The 20426-nt window shown below is 30.0% G+C and overlaps 1 protein-coding gene across 1 annotated transcript; it reads right to left on the bottom strand.

Annotated features, from left to right (window-relative positions):
• Window positions 1-509: 509 nt before the first annotated feature.
• On the bottom strand, window positions 510-2055 carry LOC109803268 (zinc finger protein 10). Its single transcript, XM_020364769.3, has 2 exons — window positions 1813-2055; window positions 510-1658 (listed from the first exon to the last, which is right to left on the bottom strand). The coding sequence occupies exon 2, from the start codon at window positions 1640-1642 to the stop codon at window positions 713-715; it is 930 nt and encodes a 309-aa protein (XP_020220358.1). The 5' UTR covers window positions 1643-1658; window positions 1813-2055; the 3' UTR covers window positions 510-712.
• Window positions 2056-20426: the final 18371 nt, after the last annotated feature.

Consider the following 20426-nt stretch of genomic DNA (forward strand, 5'->3'; position numbering starts at 1 on the left):
ATTTTAATTTAACAGTTTCTTATTTGATTCAAATAAAAGGTCAATAGTCAATAGTTATTAGCAATAATGGGTTTTGATTGTAGGCTGTTAATAAAATTTTAAGCTTTTGAGCTTCTGAAAGACAAATATCAGTCTATATATATATCATTATATTGTTTGATTATATAGTGAAATAAAATAGAGAAATTCCAACTTCTCCTCTATTAGTTTTTTTTTTAATTCTACAATAGAAAACCGGCACCTGCTTGCACACGTTCTGTCGATTAACAATGTACATAGAACTCATTTTTGTGACCGGATTTGTGGCGCAAGAGAAAGATATTCTAAATGCATAAATACCAAGAAAACTTAAATAAGCTTCGTGGTGCTATGTAATTAAGCTAATTTTTTTATCCAGTTATGAAATTTCTCAGATGATATTATATATCGTACTGGAATATTTTGTACAATTTATATGTATCTTACATGCCTTCACAAGTTCCAACTAAAAATCATAGAACCATAATGTATCTTGAATGCTTTTACATGAACCTAGTAAAAATCAATGGAGCTATCAATTATAATTGCACTCTATGATGAGCTAGCCATCAATCAAAGATGAAAACTGAAAAGCTTCCTTACACGATATAAAAATAAATAACAAAATACAAGAGAGGAAACAAAAGAGTAAAATTATATTTATAAACAATTAATTGGTGCTCCATATTTATTACTATACCGTGGACCTGTAACCAAGCCTTAACTCCAGATCAACCTCTTCTATAGAGCTAGGGCTAAATTCAAACAACTGTGACTGCATATGATGCCTATCAAGTGAACATGATTTGGGGAAGAATGGAATGGATGAAGCATCTGCTTTCCTCTTCTTGAAACTAGTATCTACTGCCTCTTTAGTCTCAAACTGCACAAGTGGATAAGCTTGACTCATAAACAAGTTCAAGCTTACAGCCACATCAGTTTTACTTTTACCATCATCACCCTCACTCCTACACCCAGAATCCAATCCCTTCAGTTTTTTCACAACACCAGCTTCAGGATCGAGCCTACTTGAACAAAATCTGAAGTCTTCAGTTAAACTAGACCAGGATTTAGAAGAAAGAGCAGGGGAAGACTCGTGAGACCCTTTGAAAATAGAAGAACTATTGTAAAGTGGAATCAAGGGTTTCTCTCTGATTCTCTTGTTGACCGATGTGGCTAAAAAATTGGTAGGTGAAGCAGGAACATGAGAATAAGTATCAGAATTAGGGTTAGTTTTATGAGCCAATCCACTAAGAGAGGATGGGTACAGAAAACCCAAAGAAGTAAAAGAAATTTGAACTGAATTCTGGGGTTGAGTTTTCTCAAGATCATCACTGATGATTTCATTCTGGGGGCTATATGGCTGCTTTAGTCTTGCTCTATCTCTTCTATGAACATTCATATGGCCACCTAAAGCCTGTGCTGACCTGAAGTCCCTTCTGCAAAAGCTACAAGAATATGATCGTGGTGGCCATATGCAACCAGACCAAGCTGCATCTTTTGCAAAGGCTTGTTCTTCCCATGAGTGTTCATCATAGGAGGAAGGATAATTAGTAGATGCATCAAGACTAGAGCTCATAGAATACTTTCTCTGACTCCACATCAAACATTGACCCTTCTTCATTTGAGAGTTTGCTCACCTTAATTCAGGAAAAGAAAAGAAATTAGAGAAGGGAATTATGAGATGGTGGATAAGAAATTAAGAAATGAAAGCTACATGAGTCTACTATGGAAGGAGCTTTAGATAAAGGGTGAGTGTGTGTGTGTGGAAGGTGAAGTGGTTGGTACTCTAACTTGAAGGTTTCGGAGTATAGCTAATCTTTATTATTGTATGGTATTTTCTGGTTGGCTCCAACGCAGTCAATATCAGACAGTAGTCCAAGTTCCCGTTTTTCTTGCATTTTCTTTGTGACAGCAAGCAATGCAGCAATGGCTAAGAGAATTATTCATGTGGGTCCTTTAATTTTTAACATAAGATATGAGGCGGAAATGCAGTAGTACAGACTCAAATGAAGAAATCTGACTTAAATGTCCTCTTTTTGAGATATCTAAGTCGTGCAGAAAGCATGTACCGGGTCTTCATGATATGTCCATTTAAGATATTATTATTTGAGAAATTGTATATAAATTTATACAATAAAATGACTTAAGAAAAGAAGAGAAAGATAACGTTAAAAAAAATATTATAAAATTATATTAAATACAACTCTTTTATTACCCACATGTTTATCTTTTGTGAGAAAAAAAAATTAAAACAAGAAAAGAATACTACTTCTAGATTTATATAAATGCTTAAATTTTTTTATTAAAATATAAGAAAATTTTAATTAAATAATTTAATGTTCGTAATCTAAAAATATTTTTTGGACAATATATGAGAGCACTATATATATTATAGGTGTGATCAAAGATGATTTAGGAAAAATAAGTATATTTTATATGAAATCATGAAAATTAAATGTATTTAATTAACTTCTTTTTTTGATATGTATGAAATTGATTTTATATATATATAGGTCAAAAGGAGCATGTCTAATCTTATATATAAGAAACAAATAAAGATATCATTTGGTCCTATTTATAAGAAACATAAGTTTATTTTTAAATGCATTAATTTATAATATTTATTTATACTCTTAATTTATTATGAATCTATTAATGTCATGTATTCATTTTCTATGATATTGTGGGTGCATTTTATTGAGTTATATTATGTTAACATTATATGTCATGCTCATTTGTTAATACAAATATTCTTTAATTTATGATATTATTAAAATTTAATACATCATTTGATTCTTGAACTTTTTAAGAATTTTCAATTAGGTCTGTAAATTAAAAAATTTGTAATTAGGTCCTTCATCTTTTATATTTTTATAATTTAGTCCATTAGGTTAGAAATTTGTTTATAATCTATGAAATTTTTTGCAAAATATTTTTTTGATACATATGGATGACGATATGAATGATAACATAATATGATTGTTTAGGCATGCAAATATTAAAAATATTTTGTGAAATTTTACAGATTACAAATGAATTTTTAACTACATGAACTAAATTATAAAAATATAAAAATTAATAAAAATAAAAGACCTAATTACAATTTTGTTTAGTTTAGAGACTTAATTAAAAATTTTCAAAATATTTAGAAATCAAATGATATATTAAATTTGTTATTAACTAATGTAATTACTTTTATTGGTTTTGATAAATTAAGAATTTGTTTCTTATATATAAAAATGAATTAGTTATTGTTGAAGAAGAGAATAAAGAGTACAAGAGATACCCAACTTTTGCGATACGTGTACCGGCCCAAGAAGATGTATCTAAACCATCTATCCTCTCCCACCACAAAAATGCTGCAATCTAAAACAAGCATAAATAAAGTATGAAGGCCAGATTTTGATCTATTGAACTATACACTCAAGATGACAACCCTAAACCCCCCACACACTATGGTATATGTATCCAACATGAAGATAATTAAGTTGTAGCTGCTATATCAGGTCCTATCCAACCCAATTTCCAGCCACTTATCCCTGTAAGCACCTTGATGATAACATTTCCCCATATTTATCTTGTGAAAAATACATATGGTTTATAGAAAAAAAAAAAATATATATTTACACGCATATTTAATATTGAATGACAACTTATTATCACAAATATTTATATATATGTGTGAGAGAGAGAAACTTAAAGTATTTAATGAATGGAACTATTGTTTGAGAGGTGAGAGAATCATTAATTATTGCATTTAATCGATTAGAATACAGATTATTCAATGCAAATAATATAATCACAAGTGATCATAGCCAAAATCTTTCAAACCTTTATTCAAACGTTGATTATAGATAAGATAACATTGAGGTCAAATGAGGTGACGACATCCTTATGAGAAAATGAAAAATGAGAATACCAATGACATATTATATACCGTGGAGGAGTATAAACATGGGAGGAGTCAGTCGAAAAGACAAAGTGATCCATGAGGAAGATCAAAATCGTTAGTGTGATATGATGTAATTAATGTGAATTATTACTATTCTGGGGGTGAGAGGCCATGTACAAGATAAGTGTAAAAATTAAAGGAGAGGCGCTCTTGAAGTAATAGTAAGTATATGGTCTTATATATGTTTGAATTTTATTGTTATCATTATAATTTTTATAAATTAAAAAAATTGAATTGAGATATTTTAATGCGCCATAAATTGTTGGAATTAACCTTATGACTTTTGGGAACATAATAGGCACATGTTTAATATTGAAAAAAGTCACACTTCACCATTATATAAAGGGGATCATAAAGAGTTGTATCATCCCAATCCAAATCCAAGAGAATAGTGCAATTGAGTGTTTGATCGCTTAGTGATAGAGTCTGAGCGAATACTTATTATTCCTTTGAGAGGTTTGTAAGGTGATATGCTAGTTTTGGAGAAGGAATTAAAGTAATTTCTACTAAATTTGTGTTCCTGTTTGAGATATTAAACATATTTATTGAGACATTTTTGTAGGTGTAACAAGAGATGTTAACTCATTTTCTTGTGTTATATTGTTTCCTCTGTGGTGTATATTATTTAGGACCACTTCTCTTTGAAGTGGAAAAATCGACGGTAGGAAATGCAAACTCATTTCTGTGTTCTCTCGTTTTGGATGCTCGTTGTGTTTGATATTTCCCCAACAATTGCGCTGTTTCCTATAATTTCTGATTAAAAAAATAGTATTTTCTATTCTTTTTTATAGTAATATCTATTTTGAACTTTAGTATTTCGATGGGCTAAAATATTCCTAATACTCTAAAGAATATATATTATTGTGGGTGGTGAAAACTAGTAACATTACGGAAAACGTTTTTTACTATAATTTATTGTCATTTTGTCTACGCAGAGAATTTGAAATTTTCAAATCGGTATATACTATGTTGAGTACAAAAAACACACGCAAGTTTCTTCAAAAAGATAATTAATTAATTACATGATCACGACAATTTATATATATAACTAATTCTTTTTGTTTCCTGCTAGTTAAGACGAATATTTGCATTACGTTATTCTCTTCTCTAGGTATTGGACGAAATTAAAAAGACTCACACCTGCTATAGTATACACTGCAATACTGCATACATTTCACCCATTATGTTTACCCTTTCCATTTTAACAACGACATATAATATAGTTCTTTCTTTTTCATTAAAATATTGCCTTGAAATTGTCCACTACTAGCTCTAGTTTCTCTAAATGTTCTCCATAGGAGTCATTTTTTATCCTCATTCCTTAATTTATATTATATATCAGTATAATTAAGAATATTTATGACCTAAGAATATTCAATTTGATTAGAGAGGTTGGATCGCCACGGATGGCAATGGTTGTGTGATTTGACACTACCCAGAAATATAGTAAGATTTATGAATCGCCCAACTCCTGTATAATTTATTATTTGATCGATCACGTTTATATATGGTTTTCCAATATTTTTTTTTAATTATACCTAGTATTTGTTTGCTTTAATTTATACTAGAAAACATAACGTGTGATGCGCATGTAATTTTTAATTTAAATGTAATTAAAAGTATTTAAAGTTTTTTTAAAAAAATTATACAATTATAAATATATTTATAATATAAAAGTTAAACTATTCAATATCACGCTGTCACATGTTGTATTATCTTAGACCACGTCACTAAATTTGCTTGTGTCAATTTTTAAGCATTTTTTTTATTACATCTCTCCTTTATATTGTTACATTCAATCCACCTTTTATTATCAATTTTAACTTAAATTAACATATTCAATTCTTCACTCTTTTGTGTGTTCTAATTCTTATGTCACACCAATTCTCATAAGAAATCTAAAGTGAGATTCTTTTTTTATTCTTTTTCACTCTTAATTTTTTTTTAAAAAATAATTTGAAATTTAATAATTCATTTTGTAAGAGAATGAGAATCATATAAGAATCGTTAAGGCCATCAAATTTTTGGACACGTAGAAAAATGATATTCTTTCTTATCTTTTCTTTTTTCGCTCTTAATTTTTTTTCTCATACATAATTTGAGATTTTAATAATTTATTTTACAAGATAATGAAAATCATATGAGAACCATTGAAATAATCAAATTTTGACACAGAAAATCTAAAATGTTATTCTTTCAATTCTTTTCACTTTTAATTTTTTTCTTCATACATGATTTGAGATTTGATAATTCATTTTGCAAGAAAAAAGCGAATCATATGAGAACCTTCGAGACCTTCAAATTAATTGTAGGATACATGAAGATGTATTTGTTAAAGGACAAGAAAATTTTACTTATTTTCCATGCAACAAACACTTAATAAGTTAGATCAGTAATCTTCATTTATTAAAATAAATTATTCTTATAAATATATATACATATATACATATATATATATACATATATACACATATATATATATATATATATATACCTATTTCCTTTGGGTTAATTTTTTAAATAAATTTTTATCTTAAAACACCACATGAAATGAATGAATAAAATAGATATTTCTTCCAAGTTAAGTTATGTGTATTAATTCTTAATATTACAATAATATTTTTCTATATAGGTTGTTTTACTCAATTCTTTTGATATCAATATCTAACATCAAAGTTATATGTTGCATAAGATTTTTTAAGTTAGATAATTTCTTTAAATTATGATTAATATATTTATTATGAGATTTCTTTCTTATTTTTATTGATAATTTTTGTCCTATTTTAAGCAATCAATTTTGTTTTATTTAGGAATATTCATGTTTAAGAAATTATTATATAAAAAAGAATTTTATACCAACAAATATACGACAATGAAGTAGTGAAGCAGGGATGGATAATCAAAACATATAAATAAAAATTATTTTTGGAAGAATATTATCATATTTTTCAATACCAATTGAAATAAATTTTTAATTATAAATCATTGATTTATATTTAATTACTAATTAAATGTAACTTATAACCACATGTTACTGATTATCAATTATAACAATTAAATGTATTTTATAACTATCACTTACTAATTATTTATAGGTTTTAAAATTTTATTGAGGCAATTTTCTAAAGAAATAAATATTTAGTATACATTTTATTTGTAACGACCCGTCATGATCCTTACATTTAATGGAATCGCACTAATAAATTAATGAACTAAAATAAAATATTAAGTTGGATAACAAAATATACATATGACTAAACTTATAAGTATTTTATGTACAAAATATAGAACTATGCATATATAGTCATCTAAAATAATATTATCCTAGTTTCGGTCAAGCACAAACAAACAGTTACCCAAGATGGTAACTGTAACATTGGAACAAATCTCCCCATCTCACAGCGGACACCGTAACCAGCTCTAACCTAACCCTGACCTGCTCCCATACAATGTATGATCATCGCAGTCCATCCACATGAAAACAGAAGGGTAAACTAGAGTTCAATAAACAACCATGCAAGTACAGAATAAAAATCTATACTACACATTCATCCAATTAAGTCCTAAAGGGACTCCCATCTCAATCAATCATCAATTCATCAAACATGAAGTCAACACCACACACTTCATCATACTAGAAATCATGCAGTAATAGCAACTCATGACAGATATCAATGCATATTAATCATCTAATGCATCGTCACACATAAACCTAGGAAATCTCCCTAACAGCAAAGCAGTATAAGTGACATCTCAATCCTACCGAAACCACCCCAACCGTTTTCACGCCCAATGTGCCCGCTCGGTCATAGCTAATCAGGATATAAATCCTCACTCAGGTTTACTCGGATGATGTCATTTACACAATTGGAAGTCCGGTTCCACTGTCAGGTATAGTACAACTGGATACAAGCTTACCACGACCTTGGCATGCATTACCAAGTCACTTGTGGAATTCACCCACTGACTATCCACAAGGAACCACACACCTTCTCCAGTACTTGGTTAAGGGAATAACCCTCGACCTCATACCCCGCTCCAACACTAGCTAAGGACTTAGAGGAGACTCACCCAAACTAGTGACCTATCTAAGCACCACTCTCACCCCAAACCAGTGGCCTATCTAAGCACCACTCTCATTTATATCAGTGGCATATCCAAGCATCACTCTCAAGAAACTCTATGTGATCTCTTCCGGTTCAAAAATATTTCCCTCTCCTCAAGTCCTAGGCTAGACACATGTCATAGGCATCACATGCAATAATGCATCATACATCATACATGGCCAATCCATCATCATGATCAATAATCATCCTCATATGAACATATACACATGTATCATACATACATGATCAAATTTTCAACTTTAAACATGCATAAGCATCATTTTTACTCAACGTCACTAAACATACTCACACCCGGCACAGCCAGCTCGTGCCCAGCCTAACATTCAACCCGAGAGCTCTAAGGCTCATCCACACCCAGTGCAACCAACTTGCACGGCCTAAACCCAACCCAAGGATTCTAAAACATCATCCACACTCGGCGTAGAATCCCCACGCCCGGTGTCCTTGAGACAGAGACTCATAGGACTCTACACGCCCGGCGCGCCCATCTTGCACTCGATGCAATCTAGACAGATACCTCCAGAGGTCTCCACACCCGGTGCGCCTATCCTGTGCCTGATGCCACATCAATAAAACACCATCCAAAGCTAGTATCTGATATCGCGCCTGACGTGGTTTTCCTCACGCCCGACGTGAACTTATCCAGAGACTCTCATTTATAATTGCGCCCGGTGCGACTAACCTTGCACTCAGCATGATCAAGAAATGGTTTCCCCTGATGAATGCATGCCCGACGCCAAGAACATGTGCCCGACACAAATTCAAACAACCAACATCAAAACTTTGAAAATTTCTTCCAACACCTGAAAATTAGAAAATCCAGCCACATGCAATTCATACAACGTAATACATAGCCTCCATACAATTTGAAATCACCCTCAGATTCAACATGTACCCACCCGATGCATCAAAATCATCGAGACCCCAATTTTTCCCAAAATCCCAAAAAATGAGCAATTCCTTCAATCCAACCATTGATTATCAAAATTCATGCATCAATTGAGTTCCTAAACTCACGTGCAATCAAACAACCTACATTCTAGCTTCTCTCACCTGAAAATTGACTAAAAATAGCCAAGAATTTGAGAAGAAGAAGAAGAAATTCCTCCGAAGCTCGACTCGCAGACTTCAATCCTCCAAAAACAAGCTTCCTAGCCTAAATTCCAAGAAAAGACAGAAGGAGTTAGTGATATAGAAAAGAAGAAGAATCAAACAGAGAAATTTGGGAGAGAAAGGAGCTCACGGATCCATAGTCCTTCTCTCTAAAACCTCTCTCTAGATTTTCTTTGAGAATGAGCTTATAAGACTCCCTTTTTAGAGAAAATCCTTATATACTCTTCTCTTTAGCATCCACTAAACTCTGAAACCCACTTATTATGTTACATTATTGATTTAATACAAGTCACATGTTTGGATAAAAAATGAAAGTAAATTCTTTATGTTTGGAATGAGATGTGATGATATAAATGACAACATGTAAAGATTAATATATAATTTATATCAAATAAAAAAATATATCACAATCTGTTAATAAACTTCAATTTAAATTAATTTTTCAAATCATATAATATAATACTATGAAATTTTATCATTTGAAATATGATAAATATTTGTTTTTAATAGTACATTATTACTAGATTTTTTAATCAGGTATTATAATATATTTTCAATAATATAAAATTCATCCAATATATTTTCGACCCTATTGATATGTCAAATAGTTTGTAATACAAAATAAACATTTTACAATTTTAGTGTTATTTAATTTTTTCTTTTAAATTTCAAATTTCAATTAAAGTAATCTTTATATTTTAAAAATAAAATACATATAACTGCCAATTCAATACGTATTTAAATCTTGTTACCTTGTCACATTAAATTAATTATTCTATAAAATTTTACATATATATTATAATGTATTCTGCTATAAACTCAATCTACTTCACTTTTTTTTTCAAAAAAAAAAAAGTACTACAAATTAAAACGAAATATTAAAATTGTCAAAATATTATATTTATGGATTTATCAACCAATACATCGCATGAGCTAATATCTAGTTTCACTAAATTGGATAATTAATTAAGATGAGTGATCGTAAGAATATATTTGTTTTTTCTTCTTCTTAAATTGCATGTATTTTATAGAATTAATCGTCCTTGAGCTTAATAAGATTATTATAAATTATAAAGTTATTATTCCAAATATTTAACTCATTTATATATTAAAAGATTTAGATTTAAGATTATTAGTTAAGATATGAAACAGTCTCGTGTCAATTAAGTCACTTGTTTGATAGTAAAATATATTTTATTTTTATATAAAAAAAATATGTTTAACGCATCAACTACCCAATTTATAATATAACCGATTCATGTTTAGTATGATCATAATTTCTTCATAAAAAGTATAAATCTTTTTATAAATTTTTCATAAACATCAATAACTCCTTGATCATATTATTGGAATCTAAAGATTCTATGCCTCTATCAAATATTCTTTGCAAAAAAAGAGATTTAACACTGAGAATAACTGACATTTTACGTCGGTTATATTTAACCAATTTAAAAAATTTGAGTTCACTGACGCATTCCACCAATAACAACTCCAACACCCAACATATATTGCACCAATTAAAAACCACGCTCTTTAAATGTTCATATATTATAAATTTATTAATGGACTTGCCTAGGTATATAGACATTATAAAGTAGTTTGGCCTGCAAATTAATTTGGATGGCTACATACTTACAAACTGGTCAATTTAGATCCCTGGAATTTAAAAGGTTTTAATTGGGAGAGAATTTGTTGGTGAAGAGGTGGTTGTGGATCAAGAATCGAGCATTGTTGTCAAGGCATAACGTCCTTTTCGGAATGAAATAAAAATCCTTTTGAGTGTTTGAAATAGTTGATGAAACAGGATTTGATTTGTTATAAGGTAGTGCCTTGTTGTGTTCCCTTTCTTTCCTGTTTATTTTATGACCCAAAAGTGAAAAATATTCAAGATAAGAAATCAAAACCTTCAAACATAAGTTGTTTCAAGGATAAACAAGCAATACACAAAATAGAGGGTCACATTATCTAATAAACTCATTTTTATTGATTAGAATTAATTAAAAATTACATCATTAAAAAAGAAATTCATTAAATAGGGTGTGAGATTGATCACTAAATTTTGTATTTCCTAATAAATTAGAGAAAATATATTTAAAAGAACATATCAAATAGTGTTGTCAACGTTTCTCTACACAAAAATAATTCATGCATGGCTTGTTGTGTTTCTAATGAAAAGGTTAAATAGTTTGTCTATAGGAAGCGTCCTTCATGTAGTCTCAAGGATTTGTAGCATTTTTAGATACAAGTTAAAAATGTTTTTGAGACATTTTCTCTTAAAAATAAAGAATATTTTTCAAAACAGAAGTTTCCAAAAATACTTTTAAACATATATATCTAAATAGACTATTAATTTACATGTGTTCAATTCTTTTCTACCGTTTGCTGCTATTCTTCATCATTTTTGCTGGAATTTTACATATTTTTAGTGGCTGCAATTGTTATTATTCTGAAATTGTGTTTAATTGCTAGGGAACGTTAGGTATGTGAAATGTATTTTTTCTGGAAATCTTAGTTTATCATATTTAATAAATATTAGAAAATAGATTTTTAGGAGATATGATTTTTTGAAAATTATTTTTATCCAACTTTTTCACAAAATTATTCCCATGAAGAGTTAGGAATCTAACTTTCTTAAATTAGAAAGAAAGTTTTATATATATAAAAATATCTTAGTATCCCTTTTTCAAACAAAAATATATATAGTTGGGATTTATGTTCTTCCAACACATTCATTTTCTCACATATTTCATTGTTCATTTTTCAAATTTTGACAAAAGTGTAATTATATTGTGTATTCTAGCTCTCAAGCTTCATGTAAGTACTTGTCTCTCTCTCATTCTTGAGTCTCTATGTGAATATATTTTAATATTAAAAATTCATTATTTTTATCATCTCCTATTTGATTGATTTTGTACCAATACCTATTTGATTGAATTGTTAAATTGTGTGTTTTCTTGATTTCATCAAATACATTTTCAATAGTAAAACCTAATTAATATTTTTTTTATCCATCACTTGAATAACAAACACAAAAACACAATGATTTTATTAATTAAAATATAAATTAAATTAAATAATTCATTGGACATATTATTTTTATCCTTTTATTTTTTCAATCAGTTTTAGTTATATTTTTTTTAAGAAAAAGAAAATCAGTGCAACATTTAGGGGGGTGTATTGGATTAGGATTTTAAAGGACTTTTTTAGTAAAAAAAAATCCTGCGGATTTTAAAAGACTTTGCAGGATTTTCATGACTTTTAAGATTTTGCAAGATTCTACAAGATTTAAAATCAGGATTTTAATGGATTCTACAAAACTTTTAAATCAGGATTTTAATGGATTCTGTGGGATTTTGTGGAGTTTTGACATTTGATAAGATTTAAAAAAAAATTCATACATTCAAATTTAAAGAGTCAAAGATAAAAAAAACAAAAAAAAAATAATGTCTAGATAAATAATAATAATTCTTCTCCATAATATTCTATCATCTTTTTATAGGATCCACTATCAATTGTAACAATTTATCGGAATCCTCCTTGGTCCAAACTTCATAGTTTTCTTTCTCTTTTCCTTTTTCTTTATTATTTCCATGTGAATCTCCCATTTGAATTACTAAAACGATATATGTTGAAAACTAGTTATATAAATAATTATGGATAAGAGACAAAATCAATAAAATTATATGATTATTTTTAGAAGCACACCAATTATACAAGATCGAATATATCTTGGCTATCCAAATGGATCAAATATCTCAATCATTATAAAAAAAATGTAAAAATGAAAATATAGAAACAAAAGATAATTTTTTATATAAAAAAATCAGTATATTCGATTTTGAGAAAATATTTAGATATATAATCTTTTTATATAAACGGAAGTATTTAGATATAGAGAATATATATATATATATATATATATATATATATATATTAATTTTAGTTATATATTATATGATAATTTTTAACAATATTTATAAATGTAAATTATTCTAACAAATATTTTAACAATATTTCATTTTAAAAAAAATAAGCTAATGAAGGCATAAATCCTAAACCCTAAAAAATTAGATACTCCAATGTCTTATATTAATTTTCTTTTTTAAAAATATAAAAAAATCTTAATTTCACAATATAAAAATAAAAAGAAAAATTCATAGTAAAAAAAATAAAATAATTGTTGAGTCATAAAAGGAGGGATAAGAGTAACAAATTCAAGGGAATGAGAGAGTTCGCAGTTTTTATGCTGAGAGAGTTCTTCCCCCAACTAAGATCCATTTTCATCTCATTCTATTCACAGAAACCCTAACAAATTCATCTTTTATATATATATATATATATATATATATATATTATGATATCAATTTCATCTTTCACCTTTTTTTTTGCTTGACGTGTGTTATAAAAAAAATTACCACTTAAAAATTGAAATTTCAAGCATTTTTTTTGTTATATAAAAGAACAAATTCAACTACATAGAATAAAATAAAGCAAGTCAATTAAAGAGAACGAACAGAAAAATAGAGCAAGTCAATGACACTATCATTTACATATCAGAGTTTCACAAAATAGGAGAATGGGATGAGAACAGTACTACAATATTATATATGAGCAATGAACAATAGTGTAGTATTATTAGTAGAGAAAAAAATGGAGAAGACAGAAGCATAGAAAAAAAAAAAGATGAAAAACTCACTTGAAAATTATTGAAACACTTGAAAAATCACTTCAAACAATCCTTCAAAATCCGTTGGGTTTGGATGGGATTGTTTTATGAATATGATATTTATAGATAACACTAGAAAGTCCTTCAAAATCCCTCTCACACAACAATCCTTTAAAATCCTTATATTTTTGAATACCAATGGATTGTTTTTAAGTTGTAAAAAATCTCAAATTAATACCAGTGGATTTTAATGGACTCTTTAAAAAATCTTGAAAATCCAGATTGAATACCACTGGATTGTTTTTAAGTGACATAAAATCCTGATTGAATACCAATGAACTTTTTTACTCAAAAAAAAGTCTTTTAAAATCCTACGAAATCCTAAACCAATACACCCCCTTAGTGTATAACTTTTAACAAATTATTTTATTGTTTTTTATTACAAAATATTTGATTGTTTATCGGTTAGAAATTACTGTTTATTTATTTTTATCAATTTTCCCATTATAACCTAGTATATAATAATAAAAATAAAATAAAAATATATTTTTAATAAAATTAATATTTTTATAATTATTTAAAAATTTAAAAATTATTAAAAAAATATTCAATGGGCTTATTTTAATAAAAATATTTTTATAAAAAATATTGATATACTCAAGAAAGTAATATTATAATCAAATATGAGAATTAGAAATATTTTTTTATAAGTAACTAAACAAATTTGTTTTTTTAATATATCATGATTCTCATAATTTATAATTAATAAGAATTATGATCGTGGAAATGAAGAAACGCTTTTCCCAAACTTTAATTAAAGGAACTTGGTTTGATGGTGCCGGTTTTGGTTTTTTGTTTATACTCTGATGTACGTAAATCACGATGGTCTTGGGTACTTTTTTTTTTTTTTTTTTTTTCCTGAAGTATCCACTGCCAATAGTAGTGATTAGTTGACCCCAAAATTTAACGCAGCTACATACACAAGGCAGAATTCGAATTCCTGATCTTGCTTAAACGTGAATCAACCCTACCGTTGAACCACACGCTTGACGTTAGTCTTGAGTACTTTAATTAACTCACACTGATTATGTCTATTTTCTTCAATTTTAATAAAAAATAAATTGCTTAATAATTAATAAAATATAAAACATGGATTTATATAAGTTATATTAATTTATTATCTGAAAGTTCTCTTCACCTTTGTTATTTCCATACATGCATTATACTTTTTATTTTTCTGTTGTTTCTGTAACCAATTATGCAACACGTGGGACACTATAATTTTTTATTTATATTTTTTATTTGAAATATTAACGATCCATACAATATATTAGCGTCTAGAAAGGAGATGTATAGTTTGAAGAACAGGTGTCGGTAGGCTCATTTTCCTAATTAATTAATTAGAACAAACACATTAGTTACATAAATGTTTTCAACATTCTCTAATACATAATTTTAAATACATTTTTTATTACAAAACAATTTATGACATTTACTTTTTATATAATAAACAATACTAATCCTAAAGAAAAATAACTTATGGTAGTTATAGACAAAAAATCATTATAAAAGTATAAAACTTGTAAGTTAATGTCTATTTTTCATTAAATTACAGATGATATATTTTTTATTATTATGTAAGTTGTATAATAATAATTTTTTTTAGGTTTTACCTACAATAAATAATTATAAGTATAAGTATGTGAGTATTACCTATATTAAATATTTATAGATAAAAATAATTTTTTATTTTACTCATAATCATTAGGTCTATAAAATCAAAATTTCTATATTTTTCTTGTAGTGTCATAATTAATTTTTTAATTTTTAATAAATTAATTCATAATAAAACAAAAATGTGTTAGAGGGTTGATAAGTGTCCATTTTACTTAAAAAAGTAACCATTTTTATACTTGGTTAATTAGGTTTAAAAGAAGAAGAAAAAACTTGTTTTTAACTCTTAAAATATTATAAGAATAAAAAGAATGTGTAAATAGCTAGGTTAGTTTGTGAAGAGTTGATAAATATTTTAAACTTTTGAACCCTTAATTTTGATGCAGATTTGATTAAGTCGTAAGGTGTTCAAAAAATCATAAAACCATTGTCATATAATAGAATTAGTGGATTGGAGGAAAAAAAAGAAAAAGGAATAGAGCTTCTGTCAAGATTTGACTTAGCCAAATCATAAGGGTTGAGCGAATTCGAGTAAGAAAGCAAAGGAGTGCATTAGAAAAATCTACTCTATCAAATCAAATGGGCTAAGTGGGTTGGTCCTAGAGTAGTAAGAAACTTGCATTCTAGAAAGTGTTAAGCACATTGGAAAGGACTCAGTGGATTGAGCTTTCTTCACCATGAAAATTTCAAAATCTACTAAGCCAAATAGAAAAGATTAAGCAAATTATCCACTTACAAGACACTTTGTTTTATTTTTCTAGACATATAAAAGGGAAATGGAGAGAGAAAAAAGGACACAAGTAAAAAAATACTATAAGACACAAAATTGAAAGAAAGGAGAAAAACTCAAGACTTTGAGGATAGAAGATCTTAGGTTCATTTTTTTTTTCTTATCCTTTCATTGTAAAAAAAAATGAATGCTCTCACTACTATAAATAACTAATCTTCCTTCTTGTTGGGATTAAATGTAATCTATTAAACTCTTTTGTAATTAATCCCTTTGATTATTGTGAGACCCCTTTCTCTCCTTTTTCCTCCTTCACTTTCCCTCACTCATTCTCTTCACTCTCCCATCTTCTCAACTCTCCCTTTTTCTCTATAGCTGAAGTTGTGGACTCCTAGAGACGGAGATTCTCGAACGCAAGCCGTGTGGAGCTAGCCGGAAGCCGAATTCCTTCTCCATTTCTTCTCCTTCTCCATTGTCTTCTTCCCGGAGCTCGGAAATCCTTGTGCCGAGGTAAGGGAAGTTAGTTTTACTGCGTTTTTGGCTGAAATGAGTCTAGGAACTCATTGTGATTGCTGATGATTGATGGTTCTTGGCTGATTTGGTGAAAAAAGGGTTTTTAGGGAATTTCGGGGTTTGAAGAAATTTTGGGGTTTTTAAGGAATTGTGTTTGCATGTTGGAAATGAAGAGTTTTTATTGATATTTGATGAGAATGGAAGCTTTTGGATGGTTTGCATGTTGGATTCCTGGTGTTTTTCGCAGGTTTTGATGAGATTTTCGAAGTAGGTAAGGGTTCTTGTTTGAATTTGCGCCGGGCTCAGTTCTTCGCGCCGGGCGCGAATTGAAAAGGGGAATTTTCTGGGGTGAATCGCGCCGGGCTCGGGTAGAACCACGCCGGGCGCAATAGACATCTGTAGGTCTCTGGTTGGGAATTGCGCCGGACGCGATTTTTAACGCGCCGGGTGAGCATTTGATTTTCAGAATTTGACTTTATATTCTTCATGAAAGTTGTAGCCTTGGATGTTAGCTTTCCAATGGCACTGGAATCACCCAAAAAGGAGTTTTAGAACTCTAGATATGGTTGTTTTAGTGAAGAGGGGTCGAGCTGATAGCTTTGTTTATAGCTGTTGCGGTTTTTATCGTTTTTAACAAGGTAGATGAAGAAATTAGGACTTGGTGTCTTCATGAGAGTTGTAGTAAATCTTCTTATCTTTCATATGAGATGAGGATGAGTATGGTAGGAGTAATATAACTCCTGATGCGTTGTTTTCTGTGAAGGCTGCCATTTCACTTTCAGTGATTTGGTTAAGTTGAAAGTTGTTTAGGTGCGTAGGTGTACTCTTATTGTTTGGGTGAGTAATTTGACAAGATAGATGAGTTGTAAACAAGATGATTGGGTCGTATTATGTGTTGATCATGATATTTTAAGCTGTTAATGATGAATGTTGTTGAGCTGAGTGATGATATTGATGTGCTGCGCTGAGCGCGACCCTTGTCGCGCTGGGCGTGAGACTCCTTGGGAGTCTCTGCCTCGAGGGCGCTGGGCGCAATTTGGTTTGCGCTGGGCGCGAGACCAAGGGAGGTCTCTACCTTGCCTGCGCTGGGCGCGGGTTGGGGCATGCCGGGCGTGTGAGACTCCTTGGAGTCTCTGTCTGGCCTGCGCTGGGCGCGATTGGGTATTGCGCCAGGCACGAGAGAGCTTTGGACTCTCTGGCTAAGTCTCGCCGAGCGCAGGCACGCTTGCGCCGGGTGCGCTAGCCCCTAGAGCCCTCTGGTTGTGCCACGCCAGGCGCGACCATGAGTGCGCCGGGCGCGTATGAGGATGTGAAGTTATATGCTGAATTGCAGATAATATTGTTTTATGCTGAACTAAGCCGAAATTGAGGAACATGATGCGATGACTAGCTGAAATTTCTGTTTGAGGATGTTGAGCTGTGTTAGGTGTATATTGCTATAAGATGCTTAGAAGTGCTGTAAGACGATAGGCGGTACTATTAAGCTGAGCCGTGCTGAATGTTGTTTATGCTGATTAATGTTGCCAATGCCGTGTGATGAAAAGTTATGTTGTGCGGTATGTTGTTAATGATGTAACGTTGAGTTGTGATATGTGATGCTAATGCTAAACTTTATTGTTTGAGTCGAGTTGAATTATATGCTGATAGTTGTTGAATTATGCTGAAATTGCTGAGTTGAGATGTAATTGATAAATATGTTGTGCTGACTAGATGTAAATGTTGAAAAATGATGTTAAGCTGTAATAGATGTATCTCGCTATGCTGAGCTGGGCTGTTATTGATGATTTTAAATGCTGATTTATAATATGGATGTGCTCTAGAATGATGAGCCGAGTTGTGAGTAGTAAGTTGTGTTGAATACTACTTAGCTGTGCTGTATGCTGATTTTTGGTGTTTTGCTGTGCTGTTTATTGCTAAGTTGTATGCTGTGTTTAGCCACTATTGTGGTGCTGTTATAGCCGCTATGTCGGTGCTGTTAGCCACTATTGTGGTGCTGTTATAGCCGCCAAGTCGGTGCTGTTATAGTCGCTAAGTCGGTGCTGTGCTCCGTGCTGATAGGAGCTGTTGTAGGCCGTAAGGCTAAGCTATGGTAGGAGATCTCTGAGCTGATATGCGTGACGACGCATTGTGTGTTTACTACTATTTATCGATGTGTACTGTTGTTTACGGTTGTTATTGCTAATTGATGTTCGGATAGCGGTAGCTGTTTACTATTCTTAAATTTATATATTTGTATGTTGTTTCTTTTCACTAGCTTACCCTTGTTGTTTCCATGTGGTTTGGACTGCGATGATCATACTACGTATGGGAGCAGAGCAGGGATAACATGGTGGCTTATGGCAGGTCTGTAGCTGGCAGATAGAGCTTGATTCTTGTGGATGTCTTGGTGTTTTAGCTACTAGGTGTAGTAGCGATTGATGTATTTTGTACATTTGAATCTAGTCAGACTTGGGCCATGTATATATGTATATTCTAGACACTATATATATATACACTTGTTCCTTTCTGTCCGGTTTTCAGGTGTACTGTGTAGTGTGTAGTGACCAGCCGGGTCGTTACAATTATATATATATATATATATATATATGATATAATATTATTTTGTGTTAGTAGTTTGATTATATTTTTAATGCTTGAGATGAATTGATCATTCATCTTTTGATTTGAGATATATTTAAACTTTGATTGAAAAAAAATTTCTAAATCTAATTCAAATCAAGTCACCTAATGATTCTAAATGCTAGGAATAGATTTAGAGTTGTTAGCTGATCAAATTATTAAGTTTAATGTAATGACTATAATTTAGTAAATTGAAGAATTGGTTATTAATTAAGGAGCTGTAGAATTTCCAAAGACAAGGAATTGATTTGGAAGGACATTAAAAATTCGATAACACTGAGGGATAGAAATCATATGTAGATAATCTTAAGAGAGCAAAGGAGTGAGATAGGTGAAATTCAATCCCAGCAATTACTCTCACTATCTTCTTTTAAGATTTATACTTGCATTTTTATACTTGTTTACTTGTTTAATGTTCAATTACAAAACAACAAATTTATGTACAAGTGTAAATTTTTCTTCAACAAATTTTAATTAGGGTAATAGAAATTGCAAAATATATTCCAAGTCATTGCAAATATTGTGACACCCTTACTACCCCAACACATATTGTAACTTTACAAATAAATGTTTTAAATTTCAGTAAAAGGGTTCACATGAGAAACTTCAAAAATCATTCTTCAATGACCATAATAATAAGGATTTAGAAAATGAAACACAAGAGTTTATAAATTATTTTTAAAATGATATTTACAATTCCAAATCCATATAAAAATTCTGTCCTAAAAGTCCTCTGCCCCGATGTCACACTATCAGAGCATACCCCTAATTTAACTGTTGGCATTCCAGATGCCACTCGCAACCGGATCTTCTCACCTAAAACGTCCACAAATTGCACGGTGAGAAAAGAAAACATCTATATATATAGCACATAAGAAAACATAACATATTATCTCATTATAACTAATATTCATAAATATTTCAACATGTCTTATTTCAATCAATCATGCATCGTCATCACGTTATAATTCTCAATCACACCATTTATCACAAATCTTGTACTTCACACTATGC

This window comes from Cajanus cajan, chromosome 4, assembly GCF_000230855.2.
Source record: "Cajanus cajan strain Asha chromosome 4, NIPB_CcT2T_4, whole genome shotgun sequence".
Classification (NCBI taxonomy): Eukaryota; Viridiplantae; Streptophyta; class Magnoliopsida; order Fabales; family Fabaceae; genus Cajanus; species Cajanus cajan.

Bases quoted from the DNA above. Each gene is read 5' to 3' on its own strand.
- LOC109803268 (XM_020364769.3), bottom strand. From the start codon at position 1,642: ATGAAGAAGGGTCAATGTTTGATGTGGAGTCAGAGAAAGTATTCTATG.